Below are 26,888 nucleotides of genomic sequence, written 5' to 3'. Positions count from 1 at the left end.
TCGTGCATGCAAATTGTATGTCAATATATAAAGACATATATATGTATGTACATGTGTGTTTCAATATCGTGTGACATCCTTGGCCGCGTTTGTGAACGATTTTAGGCGTCACCAATGGAGTAGCAGCTTTATTTGCAAAGTATATGCATTTATTTGCATGCGTTTTGTATAGGAAATATTGTATGAGCATACAGTGTTGTACAGAAGTAAAGAACTGTAAAATGATTTTTTGAAAATATTTTTTTAACAATATTTTAAAATTTTTAATGTTATGATAAAAAAATCAAAATTTTAAACTTTCGGAAAAAACATGGGCTGACGAATCAATTAGTTTAAAATTTCGTGGTAAATGTTAGAAGTGACGAACAAAAATAATAATGTTTGAATTTTTCTCAATTATACAAAAATAATAATAATAAAAATTATTTATAAAAAATAAAAAGAATATAAAATTGGAAATTTTTAAAATTTTTATATAATTTTAATTTTGAATATTTTAATTAAACGCATTTTTTATATTAGGTCTACAACTTTGCTTCCGGATTTTTTTTTTGTAAATTTAAGATTTTTTGTATACAAACAGTTACAAATGTCCATGAGCCCCAGCCGCACTTTTCTTGGAATTAAAAAGAAAAGCAAAATTTCCCGCAAATGTCGAGAATCCGGCTAAAAAAGTGAGATTTTCAGTTGAGAATAAGTTTGGGATGCCAAACAGATCTCTACAAATATTTTGTTGGGTTAATGTTGACACAAATGTCCAAGGTCGATATAAAACGATTTAATCGATTTCATCGACCAGTGCTTGACCCTAGAGATATTCCCGCAAACGTCGAGAATCCGGCTCAAAAAGTGACATTTTCAGTTGAGAATAAGTTTGGAATGCAAACAGATCTCTACAAATACATATTTTGTTGGGTTAATGTTGACACAATTGTCCAAGATCGATATAAAACGATTTAATTGATTTCATCGACCAGTGCTTGACTCTAGAGGCATCGGCGGAAGCAAAGTTGTAGACCTAATATATGCATATATTTGTAGCTATATTATATGATTCAACAATGAAAATCTCTTCCTCATTGCCTATAAGTCTCATAAAAAATATTTCTCTCATAAAAAATATTTATTTAATATGAAATTATATTATTGTCATCACACTTTTGTGCAATACTGTAAAAAACCAATGCATATCTACGCGGGAGCAGCGCAACGAGTGGCGTCATGCGGCGGCATTCTGACGTTGTTATTAACACCCACCCAGCTGTGCGCGTGCGCAAATGCAACTTTAAAGCAACAAAAAAAAATAATTTTAGGATACAAACATACATACATACATTTGCATGTGCTTTGGGGAAAAAATCCAATTGCATTTGCATGCGTGTATATTCGCACCCGTCTGAACAATGTCAATTGCTGCTTGCCACAGTTACTGATTGTCGGAACGTGCGACTTTTGCGCATAAATTCATATGTTTATTGTTGTTATTGCTGTAAATGCGAATGCAGTTTTTCAGTATTTTTTAATTGTTTTATAGTTCATTTTTTTTATTTTATATTTTTATTAACTTTATATATTTTTGACCCCCTATAGACAGCGACAATTGTCAATAATTATTTTGAGCAGCCAGTGAGCACTGCTAACCACTTTTGTTGTATTTGCAGTTTTTCTACTTATCAGTTTGTATAAATTTTTTATATATGTACATATGTACATAAGTAATTGTACATATGTAATTGCTGTTTATAATTTATTATTGCGCTACTGCACTTGACTGAGTTGATGAGCCAAGCTACCACACCAAGTGGACAGCTAGCTACTTGTGCTTTGCAAGTGTTTTTTTGTTCGTTCGTTTGTGTTGGCGAGTGGACACAGCTGTTGTTGTTTCGAAATATTGTTATTGTTGCTATTTTATAATATTTATATACATCATTGTCATTTTAATGTTGCGACATTTGCATTTGACGGACATTGACTGCGTCGCTGTGTCAATGCGAAGCTACTGTTTTGTTCTTTACAGTCAACACTCGTTTCAACTACGACATGCATATTTTAATTTTCGAATTACGCGTCTTTTTATTTCGATTTTCCTTTAAACACACGAGCTGACATTGTAAGCTCAACAGTGGCTTCTTTTAAAGTAACTTTTTTAAATATTTTCAGTTGCTGTTGTTCTGTGCGAGTTTCAGTCAAGTCTTTCTTATTGTAGTCTCTGCTTTGTTTTCGAATTTCCTTATTTTTTCAACTTTGTCTGTGACTTTTATGTTCTATTGTGATTCATTTCGGTTAATTCACTTCATTATGCGACATCATAAAAGCCTTAACAAAGAACTAACGGCACTCATGAAATACAATACGTGAGTCATGAGAATGTTCTGATTTGGTTTTGTGATAAATTTTGTATTCGCAGAAATTATAAAAAAAAGTTAAAGAAAAATTTGATTTTATGACAATATTGTGGTTGAAGATTCCCTCATTTTCTGGATTCACTCACATATGAACGAGTTTAATGATTCAAGAGCTTATATCAAGTTTCAGATAGTAACTAGATCTGGTTTTCTTACACTTTATAATAAATGACTCTACTTGATTTAATACAAATTGCATTTTAATTAACTATTTTTCGTAAATAAATAAATTTGTTCAATATATGTTTTATAAAATAATTTAATAATAAATTTAGAAGAAACTATATGTACTCACAACTCTTAGTGATATTAAAAAACGGAGTCTAATTGCCTTTTCGCACAGCCAAATTAATTGCTCAATAAAAAATTTAATTAAGAAACCAGTTTTTGCACTTCGCACTCCCGGCTATTCGATAATCTATCAGCTGTTATTCGTTTTTGTTTTTGCTTTTCATAAGAAGTTGGTAAGTTTCAACAGCTGATTGCTATTTTCTCAATAACCACCGTCGAGTAGTATTACTAACAAATACATACGTTCTTTGTCGCAGAGTTGCATTTCATTTTCAACTCGATTAAAATCCGATTAAAAATTAATGTAGAAAAATGAAATTTTTATTTTGTATGTGTAAATCGACCTAAATCAGCGTTTTAATTGAGCAAAGGCCGTTTAATTGATCAATTAGCACCTGTGCGAAAAGGCTATAAATCACATAATTGGAGTAATAAATTATCAAGATTTTATTTTATTTAAATTCAATTATGTTTAAAGTAATAATATTTTGTATTTGTTGTAAAAAAATCATAAAAAATAAACATAATTAATGAAGAATTAATGTAGAATTTTAAATAATTTTACGACAGAATGATGTAAACAATTTCATAGCAAATTAAGAAATTATATGTGGAGAATTAATTAGAAATGAAAATCCTTTTGAGGAAAATATCATAAAAAGATAATTTACTGCTTTTCAACTTTTTCCGAAAATATTTGGATTTACTGATTTTTAATAGAGTAGGTTTGAATTTCATAAGCATTTTTCTGGAATACGATTAATGTCTTTTGTAGTTTTTTATAATATAAGTTATTTAACTTTTAGTAAGCTAATAATTTAACATAATTAGTTTCGAAATTATCAACCTTGAAAATATTTGAAAAATTACATATCTTCTGAAAAGGTTTGAATTTGCTGATATCAGGAATTTGAAAAAAATGCTAATTAACATAATAGATATTCTATAATATAACATATATTTATAAGTAATATTTTTCCCAAATAATCAAGCATAAAATCTAAAATAGAAAACTATTCTATACATTCCACTATATTACTATAAATTCTGTGTCACTAAAACAACCTTTAGTGGTTGTTACCCTCGCCAAGGGCAACTTTTACATACCAACAAAAGTCAACAGTGTGGTATTCTTCAGTTAAACGCCTATTTAAATTAACATTATCATTAACAAAGAAACAAGAATGTCTCGAAACAGGTTCAACGCGACTATGCTATGCAATTAGCATAAAACGGAAGTGGTCACGACACTTGTCATATGCCTCTTCATTGATATATTTATATAATTCTTGATGCTGATTTTAATCTATGCTAATGAGTGAGCTGCTGATTAGCTTTTGTCTATTATCTGGTGACTTGGCGGAATATGTTAGTATTGTATAGCGGCAGTTGAACTAATGAAAAGTGATTGGTATACATATATTGCCAGCAACTGTTTATAACTGTAATATAGTAAGCTTGTATTATATATGATTACTGAAATCATATTTCACCCATTGGCATTTATTTATTTTTAAAAATTCTAGTGATTTTCATAAGTAGGCGCCAAAAAGGTTGTTAGCCTTAAGCTGACAATATTACGACTTATCAACAAAGTTGTTAGTTGAGTTGAGTTGAAATTATGAAATTATTACGATGATGAAGAGTTGAGGGTGCTGTATTTCTAAATAAATATATATTTATAGGTAAATGCGTAATTTATTATTTGTAGAAAATAATTGAAGCACTATAGTGCTTTTGAGATAAAATTAGTTAATTTAACTATAGGAGAATTATAGCTAGTTTTAAGAGTTCTACTTTTGAGGATGATTATGCAATATTTGGGTATATTAGCTCTTTTCAAAACATTATAAGACTATAAAATTGGGGATTCTAAGTTAATTTGAATGGCCACTTCGAATAGCTATTAGAACGGCTTTTTCTGAATTTTTTGGTATCTGTATTATTTCGAGATTAGAACCCCCGATCTATCAGTTGGTTTAAGTATAAATGTCGTGATTTAATTAGAAAAAATTGGTTCTAACCACCAACTTTTATACATAGAGACCTTCTGGGATCGTTGGTAAAAAATTTTGGAAAAAACTTTCGTTAAAAATATTTCGTTGCATAATTGATTTGGGTTAGATCGAAAATAGCAAATACAATTTCAATTAGATATTTATAAAAAACAAGGAGAGCCCGAGAGAATAGCATTACGCGACCACCATTACTTGAAGACTTTAAGCCAATATATTCTTTTCTTTCGATAAAAAAGGGTTTAGGGTACATAGAGTAGAGCGAACGATCGACATCAGCTGTTGATCTTATAGAGAGTAACTTCTGTGCGAATTTAATTACAACATAGAGCGGTTAAATTGATCTGCGCTCTAGGGATTTCAAAGTGAATATTTATACACTTGACAGCGTAGTCAAGGACAAACAGCCGAAACAGTTCGAAGCACAGGATAGAGTGTTCTCAAAGGAGATCTAGAGAGCATTAACAATTTGAAAATATACAAAGCGGATTTCAAAAAGACAGAGTGAGGACTCAGGCGAAAGGTATCTAATACTAAGGATCCATAAAAAGAACTGAAACCTCAAACTAAGAAACATGACACACATACAGAAACACTTAAGAAGTATTAAAGACAAATCACCAGCAAAAACTTGCTCCAAAAAAAAAACTGGCGCCTTTGATAAATTCGCAACGATTTGCGGCGTTATTTTGCATTAATTTTTCAAATTTGTGATTTTTTTTTTGGTTTCTGATATTTTAATGAACAAAATTGCCAACTCATTTTAAACAAGTTTGGCCAAATTTCGGAAAATTGTTTACCACCAAAATGGCAATTTGCGCATGACGTGCCTACAATAGACTAGAAGTACTATGTATACGCTCGAAGTGTGAGTGAGCTGTAGCAGCTTGTAATTAAAATATTTTTATAATAGGCTTCAAAAATAATTTGCTTGCCATTTTATATTTTTAGACAACGTACAACATACGTGTTTGCCTTTTAGTTAGTACAATTAAGTTTACAGTATAATTTTTGTTGTTGTTTTTAAATTCTGATTTTTGGTGAAATCCCACGCGATGCAGTCGTTAGTTCTAAGTAAATGTATAATATGTAATGTTGGTTTTGGCTGTGCTACTTTGTGCATTGTTGTTGTTCATTTTTATTATTATTCAGTAAGCTCTCTCATATACATAAACACACTTGTAAATAGCAAATGAAGTGCATTGTTGGTTGTCAAGCTGGCATAGATACATGCATACAAAGGTACTTGTTTTACTAGCTGCTGTATGTGTTTGTGCGAGGAAGAGGGTGGAGTTAGTTGCAAATCAGCGCCCCTGACCCAATGCAATTTTCTAACGAAAATTTTTAATTACAGCAATAACCGACCAATTCAAACTGTACAGTTGGTAATTATTAGCTTTTATATGTGTGTGTATGTTTGTAAATGTGATCGTTTGCTTGTTAAGAACAACTAACTGTAAACGAATTAAAATAATTGAAGTCATTACTTGGTCAGAGAACAACTACGAAACATTGAAATTATTTGCCAATAAATACACACAAACAAACAAATTGCTGTATTTATAATTTATGTATGTCTGTGTGTGTGTATGTGTCAGGCATGTCAATTGAGATATCAATTACAAAAATTACAAATGCCTAAAGTAATTACATATTGCTATTTGACAATTATGCGCCGAACTTTGAGTGCGGTTAGTGTGAAAAAAATGCAAAAAAAAATCTAAAAATTTTCAAATTACAACAAAAACGATATAAATGAGTCACATAGCATAATAAATTGGCATATAAACTAAAACTATGCAAATTGCTTGACTTATGAGATTATTGACATGCTGCAAATACGTGAAGGTGACACTTAAATTGGCTTGTTAAGATTTTTTGGGAGTTATTAAATATAAAAAATTAAATATTATAAATGAAAAAATAAATAAAAAATAGTGATAAAAAAATTAAATTATAATAATAAACTATGAAATGAATAAAGGATAAAAGTAAAAAAAAAAAAATAAAATAAAGAAGATTTATAATAAAATAAAAAATATTAAAACTGAACATTAAAGAAAAAGAAATTAAAATTTAATAGTTGAGACCTAAATTGACCTCTTAAATTTTTTTTATTTATAAATATGAAAAAATTTAAAGTCAATACAAAAAAATTAGAAAAAATTTCTTAAAATTATAGAAAACTAATAGAAATATAATTACAAAAAAAAAGTATATATATTTTTTTAAAAGGTTAATAATAAATTATAATAAAAAAAGAATAAAATTAAAAAGTATTTTTTTTTTTTTAATTCAAATCTATGGCATCAATTGATTATTTTTTTTTAATCTTTAATATAAAACAAGTAAGAAGGGGCTAAGTTCGGGTGTAACCGAACATTTTATACTCTCGCAATTTATTTATTTAACTCTATTAATATTATAAATATAATACACAATTTTACCCACATATTCGTCATATATATTGTATAAAGTCCATTGAAAGTTGGAAACCCCAACATTAGGTTAGAAGCACCGAGGTCCTTGTGTTCGATATATGGAGCCTTGAAAACCTATGCTCCGATTTCGGCGATTTTTAGAATGGGGCTGTCACACTATAAACGTAGTATTTGTGCAAAGTTCTGCATCGATATCTTCACTAGTGCTTACTTTATATATTGTAAAGTAAACGATCCAGATCGTCTTCAAAGTTCTGGTATAGGAAGTAGGCGTGGTTGTGAAGCGATTTGGCCTATTTTCACAACATATCATTGGGATGTAAGGAAACTATTACAAACCAAGTTTCATTGAAATCGGTCGAGTAGTTCCTGAGATATGGTTTTTGACAAATAAGTGGGCGACGCCACCCCCTATTTCCATTTTGTAAAAAAATCTGAGTGCAGCTTTCATTTGCCATTTCTTATGTGAAATTTAGTGTTTCTGACGGTTTTCGTTAGTGAGTTAACCCACTTTAAGTAATTTTCAACCTAACTTTTGTATGGGAGGTGGGCGTGGTTATGATCCGATTTCTCTCATTTTTGGACTGTATGAGGAAGTGGAAGTAAAAAACACGACTGCAGAAAGTTTAGCTTATATAGCTCTATTGGTTTGCGAAATATGTACAAAAAACCCACTTCCGAAAAAAAATTACATCCAAATATGCCCCTTCATAGTGCGATCCTTCATACCAAATTTTATTTCCATAGCTCTTTTTATGGCATAGTTATGACACCTTATGTGTTTTCGGTTTTTGTCATTTTGTGGGCGTGACAGTGGTCCGATTTTGTCCATTTTCGAAAGCAACCTTCCTATGGTGCCAAGAAACAAGTGTGCCGGACGGACGGACAGACAGACAGACATTCGGATTTTGACTTGCCTCGTCGCCCTGATCACTTTGGTATATATAACTCAACCCATAAGTATTAATATTTCGTTTTCGAAATTTCAAATATGTGGCAGCACCCTACTTTAGAACATATGTATACATTATTGTTAATTTACTACAACATTCAATTAGTCCGACCACGCGTCAATCGCATATTTTTTTTGTTTTTGTGCCCCACTGGCGCTTTATTATTTATTTATGCATTATTCAGCTGACAAATTCATAAGAATTAATTACTTCTATTATATGCACTTACACAAATGACACTGGGCGAGTGCGAAGTGATAAATGCGCGTGTGTAGCGATATGTACGCACTGTCATTAATAATACAATAATTATTTTGCAATTGGGCGATTTTTTTGTGAACGCAGTGTAATTTTTCAAAAGCTTTTGGAGCTTTTGGCGTTTTTTGGCGAATTCAGTTTGGAATATAGTATATTTTTAAATTTTTTGTGTGGAACTTTTATCATTAAATCATTGTTTTTTTGTAATTTCCATGTTATGACGGCTAATTTGACAAGTCGTGCTGCGCTTTTCATACCGTTAACCAAGATGATTTATAATAATTAATATTTGAATAATGATCTTATCACACAATGCACACATCAGTCATCAAAAATTTTTTAATTACAATATAAATAAAGGAGAAATTGGTTTACAAGTAAGTCAAGCTTATGCGGAAGACTTTGAATCAACACCGGATGATGGGGTGACGGGGCTACGAACTTTTACGGTTATTTGTCGAAGCTGTTGTCTTCAACTTGTGTTTATTTTGGCTCTTAATTGTTCGAAGACCTTTTGGGTGCCAAAAAATATAATTCAGTGAGTTTAAGATTGACGGAAGAGCTCTAAGACTCGTGTCGCAATGTTTATTTAAAATAATACACAGATCTAGAAATCATTCAGGGGGATTAAGTTTGCGCGTTGGAGGTTAATTTGTCAATGAAATCAATTTTATATTCCCCAAGGATCCACCTAGGAACCTTGAATATAATAATAGTTCGTCAGACTATAAAAATCTCTTAAGAAGATTCTTACGTTTTCCATTGAATTAAAGTTATACAGCATTAATGTAACCTCAATTATTTGTTTCTGACCTGTCCAAAATATATGATATCCATACAAATTCTATGAATACTGTTCTTAAACTCATATTATCAATTAAATATATAAAGAAAAAATCAACTACTCACATAGGACATCGGGACCTGATTGTTGTTGTTTGTGACCATGCCGTTGCGTTTGCCCAGCAATGATTGATTCATGCGATTCGTGCCGTAGTACATTTCCCAAATACTCGGTTTCTTGCGATGCCATTCCAAGATGGAATCCTTATCACCGGATTCGCCCGACTCAGCGCCACTACCGTTACCGTTACCGCCTACAGCACCGGCGCCATTCGCGTTACTACCCTTACCACTGAGTTCGGCATCAGTCGGCGGCGCTTGCAGTGACTTCGCATCTAATTTATTTAGTATCGGTTGTTGGAAGGATAGATTGCGCTGCAATTGGGTGGTGGGCACGTGTAAAGTGATCACATTTTGATCGAGTTCACGTTGTCGTTGCTCGACACGATCGCGACGCGGTAATGAAGGACGCTGTTGTTGTTGTTGCGCCGACTGTACGGCGGGCGTTTGTAATTTTTCTGACGACTCTGCATAACAATCGGCGACGGGAAATACTTCGGTTAGGGATTTACGCTTCATTTTGAAATTCGGATCACTCGCGCAGCGTATCGAGACGATTTGTTCGCGTATGCTTGATGGCACGCCATCGCAAATGGCTTCGTAGTTACCGACGTAACCGTAATCCGATTCGATTGTGCCGAGACTGTGCGTTGAGCGACGACGTTCGAATGCCTTCTTCATTTTGACGATATTGTGATTGCGCACAAGACCGCTGCACAGTTGACGTATCTCCAACTCACTATGCTGATTCATGCGATCTAAATAGTTTTCTAGTTCGTTTTTCAGCGTCTTAATCATGCCCTCCAATTCGCGTGGCAATTGTTCGGTGGGTGCGGTCACACTCAGAGACATATCGGGACTATGCGTTTGGGCGCTGCCACTGCGGCTGGTGTTGCCGCTCGCCTGCGAGAGCAAACGTATTTTATCGCGCACATCTTCGAGCAGTTCGCGTGTACTCTGAAAGTGCAGCTGATCCTCATAACGTTTCATATAATGATCTGCAACTGAAACGGACTTCTCCGAAACGGTGCCAGTGCCAGCCACAATATCACTTTCGACATGATACGCATCATCCGGGCAGGAATTAATATATTTTGCACACTTATAATTATTCTCCTCCTCCTGCTCCTCGGTGAGAAAAGTGGGATTGTCGATGCCACCAACAGCGGCATGCATGGACGACTTAGCACGAGCCGACTTGCCGATACCGCCGGCTTTACGTTCGTTGACTAGCAGAAATGAGTCGAGGTCAATGTCGAGCAGCGAATCGTCCACCATGTCATCGGGCCATGAACGACGTGGTTGATTGGCGGGATCGTAACCTTCCATAATGGTGGGCAATTGATGTTGTTGTTGCGCCACATGTGGTGGCACGCGTACAGCCTGCTTATCCCCCGTCTCCACGGACGGGGATTGCATATACGCCAAATGATGATGATGGTGATGATGATGTGCCTGTACAAATGCAGCGATGTGTTCATGCGAACTCAGACTTGGAAAATTCTTTAAATGACGATCGAGATTCTCTATGCTGGTCTCGAGTATGCGCAGATTCTCGCTGAAATGCTGTGATGTGGCATACTCATCGGAGGTTTGTCGTTGTAATAAGAATTGCAAGCTAGCCGGTATTTTTTCCGCGCCAAAAGTGGTCTCGGCGACTGCCTGTGACTTGCGACCACTTTTGCTGTTGCCACGCCGTGTCACTGCCGCAGCGCCGGACTCATCCTCGGCATCGCCATCACAATCATCCTCACCATCCAACTCACTACAACCCGCAATACCACTTTCGCCATTGCGACTTGTCACCGCCGGCACGCTGCGGCGTCCATAACAACGTTTCGTTGCACCACCTCCACCACCAACACCACTTTTACTGCTCATTTCAGTTGCTGCTGGATTACTTTTGTTATTAGTATCAACACTACTATTGGCGATGGCTTTTGTATTTGTTTGTTTACTGGTCTTACTCACGTCTAGGATATCTATAACCGGTTCGCAATAGATATGCTCGTCCAGTGAATATGTAGAGCAAACGTTCGAACTGTAGTAACCGGACGAGCCGCTTTTGTCCGTCGAATAGTGCGACTGATGTGAACTGGTGCGTCCGCGACGCTCAACGCTACCACTCTGTGCCGACTTGGTATCGCCACTTTTTGACGTTTGGCTGACTTTGCCGTTACCCCGTGTCGATGGCGTCGACGCCACTGCTGCCGTCGCCGCCGCTATTGCTGCGTTGTGTTCGGCTGCACTTACACTGGACGAGGTTGTTGTCGTTGTAATCGTCGAACTGGTAGACTGTTTCTTGACGCGCACGGCTGCACCCGGTGCTGAGTTGGCTGCTGTTGCCTTAGCCTTTGCTGCTACTGCTGTTGCTATTGCCGTTGTTGGCGTCTTCGCGGCCGTTACCACTCTGAAAGGCGCTGTGCTCTGCACGTCGCTGGCGACTAATAAACTGGCGTAACCATCATTGCTGTTCGCATAGTTTAGTCGGTTTTTAGTAGCTATATGGTGGCTATTGGTGTTGGTGATGGCGCTGCTGCTGCTGCTGCCGTTGCTATTACTATTGCTGTTATTTATCGTCTTGGTGTTGGCTATATTCGCGGTAGCGTTACTCTTGTTACTGCTAAGACTATTACTACTGTTGTTGTTGCTGCTGCTGCTGCTGCTATTGCTGTGTTTGTTGCTAATGGCATTGGTGGTCATCATCATCATTGTTTCACCACTGCTGTTGTTGTTGTTGTATTTATTGTAACTGGCACTGTTGTTATGATTGTTGTTGTTGTTGCTGTTATTATTATTATAGTTGCTTTCGTTGTTGCCGCTCTGCTGATGGTGGTTATGGCCATTTTGCAGTAATTTGTCCGCGCGTCCACTACTGTTGACTGCCAATGGCATTGAATTCGCATTGCCAACACTGAAAAAAAAAAAATAAACAACAACAAATTAATGAAAAGCAAGCAAGAAAAAAATCATTGTAAATTTAAGTGAAAATGTTGAAAAGGGAAATTTATGTGTTTGCGCATGTCTATTTTCGGCTCAATATTGCACACGCACACACACTCATTTTTATCGCGTTAGTTACATACATGTGTGTACGTATGTACTAACTTTACACCGCATGTGGCAATAGTTGTGTGGCAACAGCATGAAAAGTGGGCCAAACCACATGTGTCTTCGTGGCTGTCAAATGGACATTCTGGCATTACATTTAGCCGCCTGCCCCAATGCCATTGAAAATTGTCTCGTTTTTACCAACTGCATATAAAAAATAGAAAGTGACTGCATTTACTGTTTTGCCTTTTGTTGTCATCGCTACGTCTTAAAATGTCTACAATTGATAACGGTTTTATGAGAAAATAATTTTTATTGCGCGCAAAAAACGTTTGGCATCAGTGAGTGCTCATTAAGGTTGCAACAAATATGGTTTTGATTTGTATTTTCACCTTGACCGATGTTTAACCGCATCTTTCTAATATACTCAGTGATCAAAACTGGTTTATATCCTTGCAGATAAACAATAATATTAATTGTTATAGAATATATTGTTCTGATCATTGTGCAAATATTGCACTTTTTATAATAGTACTTGGCTTAGTAGTAGTCCATCAAGATCTTCTAATTTGGGTCCAACTTTACTTCATATTCTTCTTCATCTTCAATATAACTCATATGTTCATTGATGTAATATTTTCGAATACTTGAAGAATCAGCAAATAGTAGTTGGGTGCCCTTTAAATGTCTTCACTTCTAGATAACTTTCATAACAGTACTTTTATGTAAAAAGATATAGAAGATCGGAGAGCTGGAATTATGACAAATTGTCATTAGGAATCCCGACCGTGTACATTTAGTTAACTGAGAGGGAGTCAATCGAGAGAAATGTTCTCCACAAGATCTTTGGAGCCGTCCGGGTGAGGGAGGAGTACCGAAAAAGATGGAACCATGAACACGACGACATGGATATAGTTAAGCGCTTAAAAATCCGAAGAATGTGCTGGTTAGGCCATGTCGTACATATGGAGGGCGATTCTTCAGTGAAAAGATCATTCGATTCGAGACCCATAAATTGGCAACGGAGAAAAGGACGCCCACGTATTTATTGCAAAGGGGATGTACAACTGGAGTGAGGCAACTGGCCAAGTTTTGTGTTCTCGGCCCAGATCGACCCCCGCTTGTTGTGCTAAAGAATATGAAGTCGAAGAGAGTGAGTCATACTCTGAGTTTTGAGAAATCTTACCCATCCAAAGAAAGTTTATGAGCTTTTGGTGCTTAGGAAAGAAGTTAAAAGATATTGTGGGAGAGATCTTCATTACATATCATATTATCTGGATATGTAGATAAAAACTGAATGGGAATTCCACACCTTAAATATCAGTAAGCTTCAATAAAGTGTTCTTAAATATTATGTTTGGTTGCTTAACCAAACAAGGTCTCGTGGCCTTCATTGATTAAAAATCGTATTTTCTCTTTTTAATATACTTTAATTTACAAAATTCATTTACACAAGGAAAATCGTCTTCAAAAACACTTAAGCTATCAGCACAACCTCGCAAAATACAACGGAACAAAGTTTCACTTTCGCTTTTGCTTTTGCATCACCTCAAGCGCTCAAGCGACCACCGTAATAGATGCAAGAGCGCGCCAACATCTATTGCATGCGACTATTTGCAAAACAAAATAACAACAACAACAAAGTAAAAATTGCAAAACAGAGAATTTCGGATATTCAGTTTAAAACTAAAACTAACAAGTAAACTGCAGTGTTGCGCCTGCGCCTGCGCCATGCACGATTTATGCGCAAACGAATGAGCGTTTTGGAACGTTTGAAAAAATTCCGTTAAATCGTTAAGACACAGACAAACACAGTCACAAAAACACCAAAACAGCCAATAAAGCAATTGCAATTGCAAAAAAAAAGAGAATAACTGCACTTAACTGCATTCGATTTCGAAATTCGCACTAAACTCGTTCTAAGTCACAAACAGGATTATGGCGTAAATAACGGTTTTTGGTATGAAAACTTAAGTAACCGCGCACGCCAAAGTTAGCACACAAGTATGCAAGTAAGTCAAGAGGCAAATGCCACAATTAGTCTACGACTCTTGACTGGTTGGTGCTATGTGCTAAGTGGCCAGCGTTAGGCCGCCGGCTGGCTGGCTGGCTGGCTGGTTGGTTGGCTGGCTGAGCGCATGAATACAAAAATAAAAGCAAAACCAAGTCAAATAGCTGCTTGCTGTCAGCGCAATGAAAGTGGTTTGACATGACTTCTTATGGCTTTGGCATTTTGTCATGCCACATCCGTGAGGCAGCACTGGCGCGCTGTGTATAAAAAAATGTAGATTATGCAGCAAGAACGCTTTGTTGCCGAGGAAATGTGGTCTTCTATGCAGCAATTCTTGTTTTTTTCAACCACTTTTTGTATATAATTAAGTATGCCACGCCTCTTGGTTGTCATTGAATCGTACTGTTTGTATGTGCACCCTCATGTGAAGGTGTGTTGCAAGAATATTTGCATTGCGAAAATCAATAACACAAATAGCATTGATAGAAGCAATAAACATATTATTAGAGTAAAAATTATTTTGTAACTAATATTTGCCATTGTTGTTGTTGTTTTCTTCTTTAATTTACAAACCATGCATGCGAGACTCTTGTGTTTTTTTCGCCGAAAAGTGAGTTGCAAGACATGCACCCAGATAGATGTGCATTCGTGCGCATCCCCAGCGACCGTCAATAGGCTTATTCGATGTTACTTTGTTGCGCTCTTCAGCATATTGCCATGCTGGGGGCGCTGTGTATTGGCAGTTTGGCTAATTAGCATGTGCTCGTCGGCGGCAAGGCTGAGCTAACTGAACTCGATTTCAGTGTAAGTAAATATATTGTTATGCAACTAGCTCAGGGTCAAGCATAAAGGCGGACAGCAATTAAGCAAATTATTTCAAAATAATTTTTATGGTTTAAGATAGCTCTAGATCACTTTGATTGAGATTGATTAAAATGATTTTATATATAAATTATGTAAAATTTAAAAAATAATTTTTGTTTAAGTGGGTGGCAACTCTGTTAGGGATTAAATATATTTTTCAATTTAAATTTATTTTTAATCGGTAACTGAAAGGCCTACCATAAAGCCAAAGAATAGTCATTAAGGCAATATTACAAAATTTTGTTGCCTACATTTCGGCGCATTAACAAAATAACCAAAAATTGAAAATCTTCAAAAATTCTTATATATTTTTTATCTTATTTACAAAAATAAATAAATTATTAGTAAAGATTTTGAATTCATATACATATATCAAAAGGAAAAAGCTTAGGAAAGCTCGACATTTGTAACCGTTTTTATACAAAAAAAAACCTTAAATTTAATGTATTAAATATATTATAGTACAATTTTCAGCAGATTTTATTGAAAATGCGCCCAAATGTAGGCAACATTATTAATTAAAATGCAGTTATTATCATTGAGAATCTACAATTAGGTTTCCAACCAAGAATTATCAAAAAAAAATTAAGACAACTTATTAGGAAATAAAGAATTAAATATAAACTGATCAAAAATAATTTTATAAAAAAATAGAAAAAAATTTAAATATTTTTAAGCGTTAAAAAATTAAAAAAAAAATTATAAAAATTGAAATTCTAAAAAAAAAAACAAAATAAATAAAAAATATTTAATTTAATTACAATAGGAGTACAAATATTTCACGCAACTTGCCACACTGTCAAACAACGCTAGCGGCTTTTTCAATTGTGCGTCACGCACTTCTTGTCAGCAACTGACAAGCAACGACAATTGGCCCACTATACATATCATCGTAAGGCATACATACACACAACTATAAACGTATGTAATGCAAATATATTAAGTCACTTTCAATTACTTCTTTTTCATGCTGCGCACCGAAGCGTTAAGGGAGGGGGCGCCCGCCTGCCTGCCATGCATCAAACAGTAAATAAGCACCGTTGTGTCTGCCTATCGTCAACGGCGGTTAAGACAGTAATTTGTTAACTGATCCAACCGCAAGGTTAACTATTTATTATGCAATTAATTTTTCAACGCTTGCCAACTTTGGGTAGCAGCACTAACATACTAACAGCGCCCAAGGCAGTTTAACAGTTTTTGAGATTTAATCAATTTAAAAATATGATTTTTATTTGGAAATATGTATATGAGTTTCTTGGAAAATTGAGGATAAATGTAGCCATTAAGTGTACTTATGTGTGAATAAGTATGTGCATAATTAGTTAAGGAAATTAATTAATTAGCAAGGAAGCTTAAGAAAAATATAGTGGAGTGTCTAACTTAGAGAACTAAGGGCATCGATAAAAGTTAGCGTAAATTATGATACTTAAGAAGTGGATATATACAGATTCCTTTGATTTCTTATTAATTGAGAATCCACATAGTATAATTTTATGTCATATCTCAGATGATCATGATATATTACGAGGGCTGCTATATATATTTCTGGCCTAGACAACACTAATTGTTACCAGGTGCAATCTGACATTTCCATTGGAAAGTTTGACATTTTTTAGCATAACATCACTCAGAACGTTTTGTCATTTAATCGTGAATTGTTTTATTTACAGGGAATTAAAAAATTCATCTCGGCCAATAAATGGAATTAACTCGTGAACATTTTCGTGCGATCATTTTTCACAACTTTCGACGTGGATTATCGCGACAAGAGTGCATCGATGAACTAAAATCTTTGAATGGCTATGAAGCACCATCCTATAGCACTGTGAAAAACTGGTACAACGAATTCAATCGTGGCCGACACTCGATCAAAGACGAATTCAGTGAGAGTCGTCCAAAAACAGCCGTTGTGCAGAAAACATCGATGCCGTACGTGAACTGATAATGAAAGACCGTCATGTAATATGCCTTCAGATAGAGGCATGCCTATGCATTTCTCCCACCAGCATACATTCGATATTGCATGAACACCTGGCCGTAAAAAAGGTTTGTTCTCGTTGGATCCCGCACAATTTGACAATCGCTCAAAATAAGGCTCAAAAAAAGTGCTTCGAAAATTGGTTTGAGCGCATGCAAAAGTGTATAAATCTTGATGGATCTATTTTGAAAAACAATAAAACCATTTTTGTTGATAAATATTCCTATTTTCATTATTAAGCCAGAAATATATATAGCAGCCCTCGTATATCTTGTTATTCATTATTAACTACGAAACAGTTCCAATTAGTCTCTGAATCTTTCGAAAAAGTCATAGATCCCTAAGAGATTCCCCGAACAGGATTTGTTTACAATGTATTGCTACAAACATATAGAAAAGGTCTGATTCTAGTTCTCTCTGAGAACATCCAGATGTCAGCTGGTTGGTTCGACTTTGGAACTGCATTCTACGTTTCTGTTAGAGATCATGATAAGACAGCTTCTTTATCTTGATTATCTGAAAAGCTCACTGCTTTACTTTTTTGAATACTATAGACCCCTTCAAAGCTCAGTATTTCCACCTGGAGATTCAACTAGAGTTAGGGAGATGCATATATGTATAAAGAAAATACTTGAAAGAGATTTTGATTTTGATTTGACGCAGTGTTGTAGTCACTGTATTAAGTTAGACTCAATCTATCTAGCGATACTTCTCGAGTACTGGTAGAACATAGAATTGCATTTTACAAAATTAAGAAGGGAGTTCTTGAGTAAGCAACAATCTTTTAATATAATCGATCAAGCATGAATAGTTATGGTAAATAGACCAAATAGAAGTAAATCGAAAAATGCCTAAAATTAATGCAAAATCAAGAAAAAATTAAACCATTTTACTGAGAATTAAGTGAAACCCTATTTCCATACAGTACTTGCTCATAATTATATACCTACCTAACGAAAATCTTAGCATATATTTAAAAAATATTGTATTTAAAAATTGGCAGTTGGCCTTCAGCCGAAAAGGAGGTCAGTAAAATCTAGTGCGCCGATGACTGACAATCATTGCTTTTTGCTGCCGCCGACGAGCAGACTCATGCTAGTTCTTTGATTAGGCAATGAATTAAAAACGAATTTGTTAGTAGCCAAATTGCGCAAATTCACCATTAAGCGCAGTGGGTGGATGAGCGCATGCGCAAAAGCAAATACTATTTTTTACAGAACACTAATTGGTAGCTCAAAGCAATGACGTTTAATTAGAAAAAATATATACATGCTGGTATGTATGTAAGTAAGTATTTGAAATTGTGTACATGGACGTTTATAATTCATACTCGCTAGTGAGCTATCAAATTGTGCGATCTAATCGGTTTGGTGGTTTGGTGCGTCCACCATGAAATATTAAATGAAAATTAACCACATCAAGGTGTAACCTTCTGCGCACTTGTTTAGTTGAGTTGAGTTGCTTAGAAGAGGTACATGCATACATACACCTATTTTTTTGTGTGTTTTGATGGACACTGGAGGCTACATACCAGTAATTGCCACAAATTCGTTAGTTTCTATTTATTTAATCAATTTAATTTATTTTCATTGAAGACACCGATTTTCCTACGCCGCCACAAGAATGATTGCCACAAAATTTATTTGTATAAATATTTAATCGAATGCTTGGCTTTTAAGTGCTGGCATATGCTACTGAACATAATAAAGGATGATTTTTTAAGAGCTTGATAACTTTTTAAAAAAAAAAAAACGCATAATAAAATATGCAAAAAAAAATGAAGATAATTTCATTTAAATGTTGACCGCGGCTGCGTCTTAGGTGGTCCATTCGGAAAGTCCAATTTTGGGCAACTTTTTCGAGCATTTCGGCTGGAATAGCCCGAATTTCTTCGGAAATGTTGTCTTCCAAAGCTGGAATAGTTGCTGGCTTATTTCTGTAGACTTTAGACTTGACGTAGCCCCACAAAAAATAGTCTAAAGGCGTTAAATCGCATGATCTTGGTGGCCAACTTACGGGTCCATTTCTTGAGATGAATTGTTCTCCGAAGTTTTCCCTCAAAATGGCCATAGAATCGCGAGCTGTGTGGCATGTAGCGCCATCTTGTTGAAACCACATGTCAACCAAGTTCAGTTCTTCCATTTTTGGCAACAAAAAGTTTGTTAGCATCGAACGATAGCGATCGCCATTCACCGTAACGTTGCGTCCAACAGCATCTTTGAAAAAATACGGTCCAATGATTCCACCAGCGTACAAACCACACCAAACAGTGCATTTTTCGGGATGCATGGGCAGTTCTTGAACGGCTTCTGGTTGCTCTTCACCCCAAATGCGGCAATTTTGCTTATTTACGTAGCCATTCAACCAGAAATGAGCCTCATCGCTGAACAAAATTTGTCGATAAAAAAGCGGATTTTCTGCCAACTTTTCTAGGGCCCATTCACTGAAAATTCGACGTTGTGGCAGATCGTTCGGCTTCAGTTCTTGCACGAGCTGTATTTTATACGGTTTTACACCAAGATCTTTGCGTAAAATCTTCCATGTGGTCGAATAACACAAACCCAATTGCTGCGAACGGCGACGAATCGACATTTCACGGTCTTCAGCCACACTCTCAGAAACAGACGCAATATTCTCTTCTGTACGCACTGTACGCATTCGTGTGGTTGGTTTAATGTCCAATAAAGTAAACTGAGTGCGAAACTTGGTCACAATCGCATTAATTGTTTGCTCACTTGGTCGATTATGTAGACCATAAATCGGACGTAAAGCGCGAAACACATTTCGAACCGAACACTGATTTTGGTAATAAAATTCAATGATTTGCAAGCGTTGCTCGTTAGTAAGTCTATTCATGATGAAATGTCAAAGCATACTGAGCATCTTTCTCTTTGACACCATGTCTGAAATCCCACGTGATCTGTCAAATACTAATGCATGAAAATCCTAACCTCAAAAAAATCACCCGTTATATGTTTGTCTATCTACTGCGCAGGCGTGTAGTGAATTTTGCATGCAGTGAGAACAAATTAATTTTTATTTGAAAATGTTTTCTATTTGGTATGCATATTTGTAACGGCACATTTGTATATTGGCTTATATTGTACATTGCATTGCTTTGTTATTCAACAAGTGTCTAAGCGAGTAAAATTATATGTTTCATGTGATTCACGCTTGTTAAGGACAGTTTGAAGTGTTGTTATGCATTTAAGTGTAAGAATTTGTTGTTTTATGTGTGGTAAATATTAGAGTTTTTAACTACATAATTTAGTATTTAAAATTAACAGTTTGAGAATGTAAGGGCAATAGAAAATGCTTAACATGAATTTAAAGTTAGAAGGATGTTTAGTACATAATAATTAGGCTTTTTATTTTCCGAGAGATGGCGCTGTTGTCAAAATGGTTAAACAATTTGTAGTTATTCCAAGAATGTACTTATATTAGTCTCAAATACCGATGTAAAAAATAGTTCTCAGCTAAAATGATTCAGTTCATAGGTGGCGCTGTGGTAGAGATATGTCAAATTATGACATTTATTAGCCGATATGATTCATATGCCAAGATATGTGGCAAAATAATTTATTAAAATTCAGCTAATGACAATTTTTATAGGCAACTTGACTTATCTGAACGAGACTCAATCGGTAACCGGCCAATTAACGTCGGAAAGAATACCCTCGGGGAAATTCTTACGACAATGTATAATAGAGGAAACAAAAGTAGAATAGAGGAAAGAAGTATCCAGTGGTGTTACTTTCAGTTTGTGATAGAGGCCAGTGGTAAAGCTGCAAGAAGTTTTTCTCAAATATAAAACCATAAAATTTCAAAATAAAAGGCGAATTTCTTCCAAACTTTAAGAGGAATTATCGATATTAGATAAAAATTTGGAAATTATATATTTTTTGGGAGTGCTAACTTATAAGAGTATAAAGAAATAAAGAAAACACTCTTCAAGATGTCTGATAATCCAAAATATTATCAATTTAGACCAATGTTTTCCAGGAGGGAGATATAAAGACTATTATTACAGACAAAATAAGTTGAGTTAATGATTCTCATAGGTATGCAAATTATGGAGGAATTAGGGATGCAAATGGATAGGAACATCTTGAAGCATTAAGTATACTGAACATATGTTCCTTACAATCAAAGAATACAGTGATTTCAGAATACATAATATTAAAACAACTGAAGGAACGGAGTAGCCTGGCCAACCAGGACTAGATTAAATTTTAGGAAATATTGATACACAGTTTTCTAAAAGCAAGATTAAGAAAATTATGTTTTTTATTGTAAGACTTTTGCTATTACTTGGACCGATAACGATCAATGCAAGAAACAGTCTATGTTTAAATCATATTCTTTTCATATATGCTTATCGTACAATAGATATACACCAACCAAGATACGAACATATATCGTATAGATGTATGTATAAATATATACACCTGTTGCTGTCGAATGCATAGCAAATTACATTTGACCTGGTAATTCGAAGCGTAGAATATATGCTCAAAATATAATAAGCAAGGAGAGGGTCAACTGCTAAGCAGCTTTTCGAGGCTGTGAACTAAATATGATTTAAATTTATTTAACCTAAACAAATTACTATTAGTAATTATATTATAATGCCTGAGGAGGCAACAAACAATAATGTTGAAGTTTATGGCCGCAGAAAAATAATTAATTTGTAAACACTTTGGCATAAGGGCATAAGCAAATATTATATATGAGAGTAGTTAAAGTATATGTATGTTTGTTTAACATAAATACATGTAAAATATATAAATCATAAATTATATTAAATGTTACATTGGGTTTTATGCTTGACAAATTCGACGTTTCAGACATTAGACGGTAGGTAAATGTATGTGTGAATGGTAGGTAAAGAGTCACCTGTTTTTCATAAGCCATGCTGCATAATAAGGAAGTTGAAGGTTCATGCCCGCCGGTGCTGCCAAGTAGAGGCAAAGTTAATGCAAATTTTGCACGCATGCGCATTAAAGCGGTGCTGCTAGAGTCATGCTGAAGATGGCTTAAAAGTCAGTGAGTAGCTAAAACAAAGCATAAAAACTCACTACATATGTATGTAGAAGCCTACAAACAGCGGCACACAACCAAAAAAAAGTAGAAAACAAACTGCGAAATAAAAGCATAAATCCAAACCAAAAAAAAAAACAAACAAAAATTGTTGTATGCGAAAAAAATTGTAAACAAAATTCCAACGGCGATGACCTTGCATTCCATCGTGGGGACGCTGAATGTCATATCAAATGGAATATTTTACGCCGTATTAACCAAAAAGAATGCCAAACAAGAGAATCAAGTGAATCAGCAATGGCAATGCGCATCAACAACAGCCGCTACAGCAACAACATAAATAACCACTGCAACAACAACAGCAGGTCATTAATGATAAGTTGCAAATTACAAGTGGCAAGTTGATGGTTGGCGCGAGATTGCAATTACTGCTGCCGTTGCAACGGTGCTCATGGTTGCATATATAGTGGAGAAGTGCTGTTGGAAGTGCGCAAAGGTGACCAGGTAAAAAAAAATTATTTGCTGTTATTTGGGGTCATAAATAGTCAAAATGCATATTTTGTTTCTGTATTTAGAGAAGAACTTATATTTGTTTATAAAATTGCAATTTCGCAGAATTAATTGTTTATTGAATATTCATTTATACAGTAAAGCCTTGATATATGAATTTTATTGTGAGGAAATTGGCATAAGTTGACACTGTAGTATTGGACTGCAATTTTCCTAATAGTTGAGGAAAAGTAACTCTTAATTGTTACAAAATTGACCATAATTGAACAATTAGCTAATTGGACATTAGTACTTAATTGTAAACAATTTAGCATAATGAGGCAGTTAGCTAATTGACAATTAGTACTTAATTGACATTTAAATTAAGAAAACTGAATAATTTCGGTTATATAATTTTAATTATAAACAATTTAGTATAATGAGACAATTAGTTAATTGACAAATAGTACTTAATTGTAAACAATTTAGCTTAATGAGACAATTAGTTAATTGACAATTAGTACTTAATTGTAAACAATTTAGCATAATGAGACAATTAGTTAATAGACAATTAAAACTTAATTGACAATTTACAATAATGAGTCAATTAGCTAATAGACAATTAGGACTCAATTTAGAATTTAATTAAATAGTGAATATTTCTGCATTGTAACGCATAATTGTAACAAAAATTTACCACACGAGACAATTTGCTAATTTACAATTAGTAAATTATTGTGGATTTTTCATACTGAAGCAATTAACTAATTGACAATTAATTAAAAAAAATACAGTTTGTTTTTGAAAAATCCTTTCCTTCATAAATATGTATAGGCAGAAATCAATTATATATTAAAAAAACTTAATTCAATGTGGCCACAATTTTCAACTTAATTGCCTGATTACATAGATATGTCTGAACATATTCGAGTTCTTATAGATAACAACTGAACAAACAAAACTTGTCCATTGTATTTTTGTATAGGGTTGTCGCAATAAATGTATCTTAATGTTTTATATATATATTTTTTTAATTTTCAGATTGAACGTTTTCTAATTGAACTAAGTTTTTGTTAAAAATAAAATAACGAATATTACTATTAGAACTTATTTTCTTCATATTATTTGAAAGATTTGCCATATATAATTAATTTTTTTTTGCCGAATTATGCCGACACCACTGTTAATCGAAAAAAATTATACTCTTGTGTATATTTTTGCAACTTCGAAATTAATGAAAATCATAAATTTTCCTAAAACCAACATACAACAACTAACAACTGTAAATGTTAAAGAAGAGAACAACAACAACAACCAAAACACATGCGACTACACGCAAGTTGGTAATAGCAATGAAATAATCAATCGGTCACGGGGTCACTGGCAATACAGGGGCAAACAACAGCAACAACAACCAACTGAAAAAAAATATAACTGACGTCTGTGCCACATTATATACACACGGCATATACATACAGCCAAACAAACAATCCGCAATGCAGTATTTCTACAAGTCGCCACGGATGCTTTACATTTAATTGGCGCGATAAAAGGCAGTAAATTTGCGATTAAACGAATGAAGTGGGAAAAAATATGTGCAGCTAGAATAGCAACAACAACAACAACAGCAACAACAATATAGCATTGCATGATTAAGAAGAAGCGTAAAAAATGCAAATGAAGAATACAAATTCACACTTGAAGCAGACAAGTTTTGTTGCAGCGAACATACAATAAATAACAGTGGGATTGCGAGTGCTAAACAACAACAACAACAACAACATGAAATATGCAGACAGATTAACAAAGAACACAACGCACGGCTTGCGGCATGCGGTAATTGCAGTTGCAGCAACAACGCCAACAGCTGCCAAGAGCACAAGAGCCACGGTGGCCGGTGGCAGGTGGCAGTCAGGTGCCGCATTGTTGGTGTTGCATATGCTTAAAGTTATTTGTTGTTGCCACCGCTTGGTGTCACTTGTGGAGTTGCAATTGCTGTTTGTAGTCATTAACGCGACGATGCAACCATGACGTAGCGCTAAAACATACATACACACGCACATAACGGGGTGAAGGTTGCCGACAGGCGCCACAATCGTCAGCGTCCGACCACCAAGTGGCCAGCTTGCAAGCAGTGACAGATGAATGCTGCTGCTTGTTGTGGCAAACAGAGCATTGCTGCTGCCACAATGATGATGATGCGCGTCTTGAACTTCAGCACAGTATGCAAACAATGCATAAATATGTGATGTGCGCCGAGGGGGGAGGGGATAGAATAATAAAAATAAAATAAACTGCGGTAATAAAAAAATACAGTGAAAATGTTGTGGCATGTTGGCTGCGAGTGCCACTTTGTGTGTGTGTGTGTGCGTGTCTGTTTGTGGCAATTATAGTTATATGGTAAGCTATTATGGTTGCAAACATGCAACAGATGGAGTTGAACGGCGTTGACGCAATTGTAACCAATAAGCTCAAGGCGATATAAAGGGTGATTTTTTAAGAGCTTGATAACTTTTTTTAAAAAAAAAACGCAAAATCTCATCGGTTCTTTATTTGAAACGTTAGATTGGTTCATGACATTTACTTTTTGAAGATAATTTCATTTAAATGTTGACCGCGGCTGCGTCTTAGGTGGTCCATTCGGAAAGTCCAATTTTGGGCAACTTTTTCGAGCATTTCGGCCGGAATAGCCCGAATTTCTTCGGAAATGTTGTCTTCCAAAGCTGGAATAGTTGCTGGCTTATTTCTGTAGACTTTAGACTTGACGTAGCCCCACAAAAAATAGTCTAAAGGCGTTAAATCGCATGATCTTGGTGGCCAACTTACGGGTCCATTTCTTGAGATGAATTGTTCTCCGAAGTTTTCCCTCAAAATGGCCATAGAATCGCGAGCTGTGTGGCATGTAGCGCCATCTTGTTGAAACCACATGTCAACCAAGTTCAGTTCTTCCATTTTTGGCAACAAAAAGTTTGTTAGCATCGAACGATAGCGATCGCCATTCACCGTAACGTTGCGTCCAACAGCATCTTTGAAAAAATACGGTCCAATGATTCCACCAGCGTACAAACCACACCAAACAGTGCATTTTTCGGGATGCATGGGCAGTTCTTGAACGGCTTCTGGTTGCTCTTCACCCCAAATGCGGCAATTTTGCTTATTTACGTAGCCATTCAACCAGAAATGAGCCTCATCGCTGAACAAAATTTGTCGATAAAAAAGCGGATTTCACATTTCGAACCGAACACTGATTTTGGTAATAAAATTCAATGATTTGCAAGCGTTGCTCGTTAGTAAGTCTATTCATGATGAAATGTCAAAGCATACTGAGCATCTTTCTCTTTGACACCATGTCTGAAATCCCACGTGATCTGTCAAATACTAATGCATGAAAATCCTAACCTCAAAAAAATCACCCGTTATAAGCTGCATGGATGTGTATGTATTGTGTAATAACAACAACTAGCTTGTGTAATAAATAAATAAGAAAATGAAAAGAAAAAAACAATAAAAACTTTAACCACTAATAAAGCACATTTGCTTAGCAACAATAAGGTTAATGATAACATTAAAAGCGTACTTGAGAAATCACGCAATGCTGACGCTCGTGAGCGCTGAGAAGTATGCAATAGATTTGTGAGTTGCGAAAGGTACAATATGGGGAATAGACTGATTTTCGATTTAAGAAAATGTTTAGAAATATTTGTGAGCTTTTAGCATCATATTGGCTAGTGATAGGAAAAGGTGAAGCAATTGAAGTGGAAAGGAAATTATTTTCTGAGCGATCTTCGTCTTCAATTCTCATTGATTTATTCTTCAGACAAAGTAAGGTAATAAAATTTGTGTATTTCCTTCAAAATCATATCGGAAGTGATTTTTTTAAATGGTAAATGGTAATCGGGCGTGGCGTTTCAATACAATTCGGAACATAATCTACAACTTTGCTTCCGCCGTTTTCCAATATATGTCCCTAGGGTCAAGCACTGGTCGATTAAATCGATTAAATCGTTTTATATCGATCTTGGACATTTGTGTCAACATTAACCCAACAAAATATTTGTAGAAATCTGTTTCCATCCCAAACTTATTCTCAACTGAAATTGTCACTTTTTGAGTCGAATTCTCGACGTTTGCGAGAAATTTGGCTTTTCTTTTTTAATTCCAAGAAAAGTGCTGCTGAGGCTCATCGACA

The 26,888-nt window shown here is 35.0% G+C and overlaps 1 protein-coding gene across 1 annotated transcript in view; it reads right to left on the bottom strand.

The window, feature by feature from the left end:
* LOC105217534 (serine-rich adhesin for platelets) overlaps positions 1–26,888 on the bottom strand; it is a 154,297-nt gene that overhangs the window by 24,774 nt on the left and 102,635 nt on the right. The window contains exon 5 of the mRNA XM_054232788.1: positions 9,273–12,180. Within this exon, the coding sequence (XP_054088763.1) occupies positions 9,273–12,180 (2,908 nt within the window). The remainder of the gene's footprint in view (positions 1–9,272; positions 12,181–26,888) is intronic.

This window comes from Zeugodacus cucurbitae, chromosome 6 (genome assembly GCF_028554725.1).
Source record: "Zeugodacus cucurbitae isolate PBARC_wt_2022May chromosome 6, idZeuCucr1.2, whole genome shotgun sequence".
Taxonomy (NCBI): domain Eukaryota; kingdom Metazoa; phylum Arthropoda; class Insecta; order Diptera; family Tephritidae; genus Zeugodacus; species Zeugodacus cucurbitae.
The sequence above is the reverse complement of the archived record's forward strand: the minus strand, read 5'-3'. Positions and strand labels throughout refer to the sequence as shown.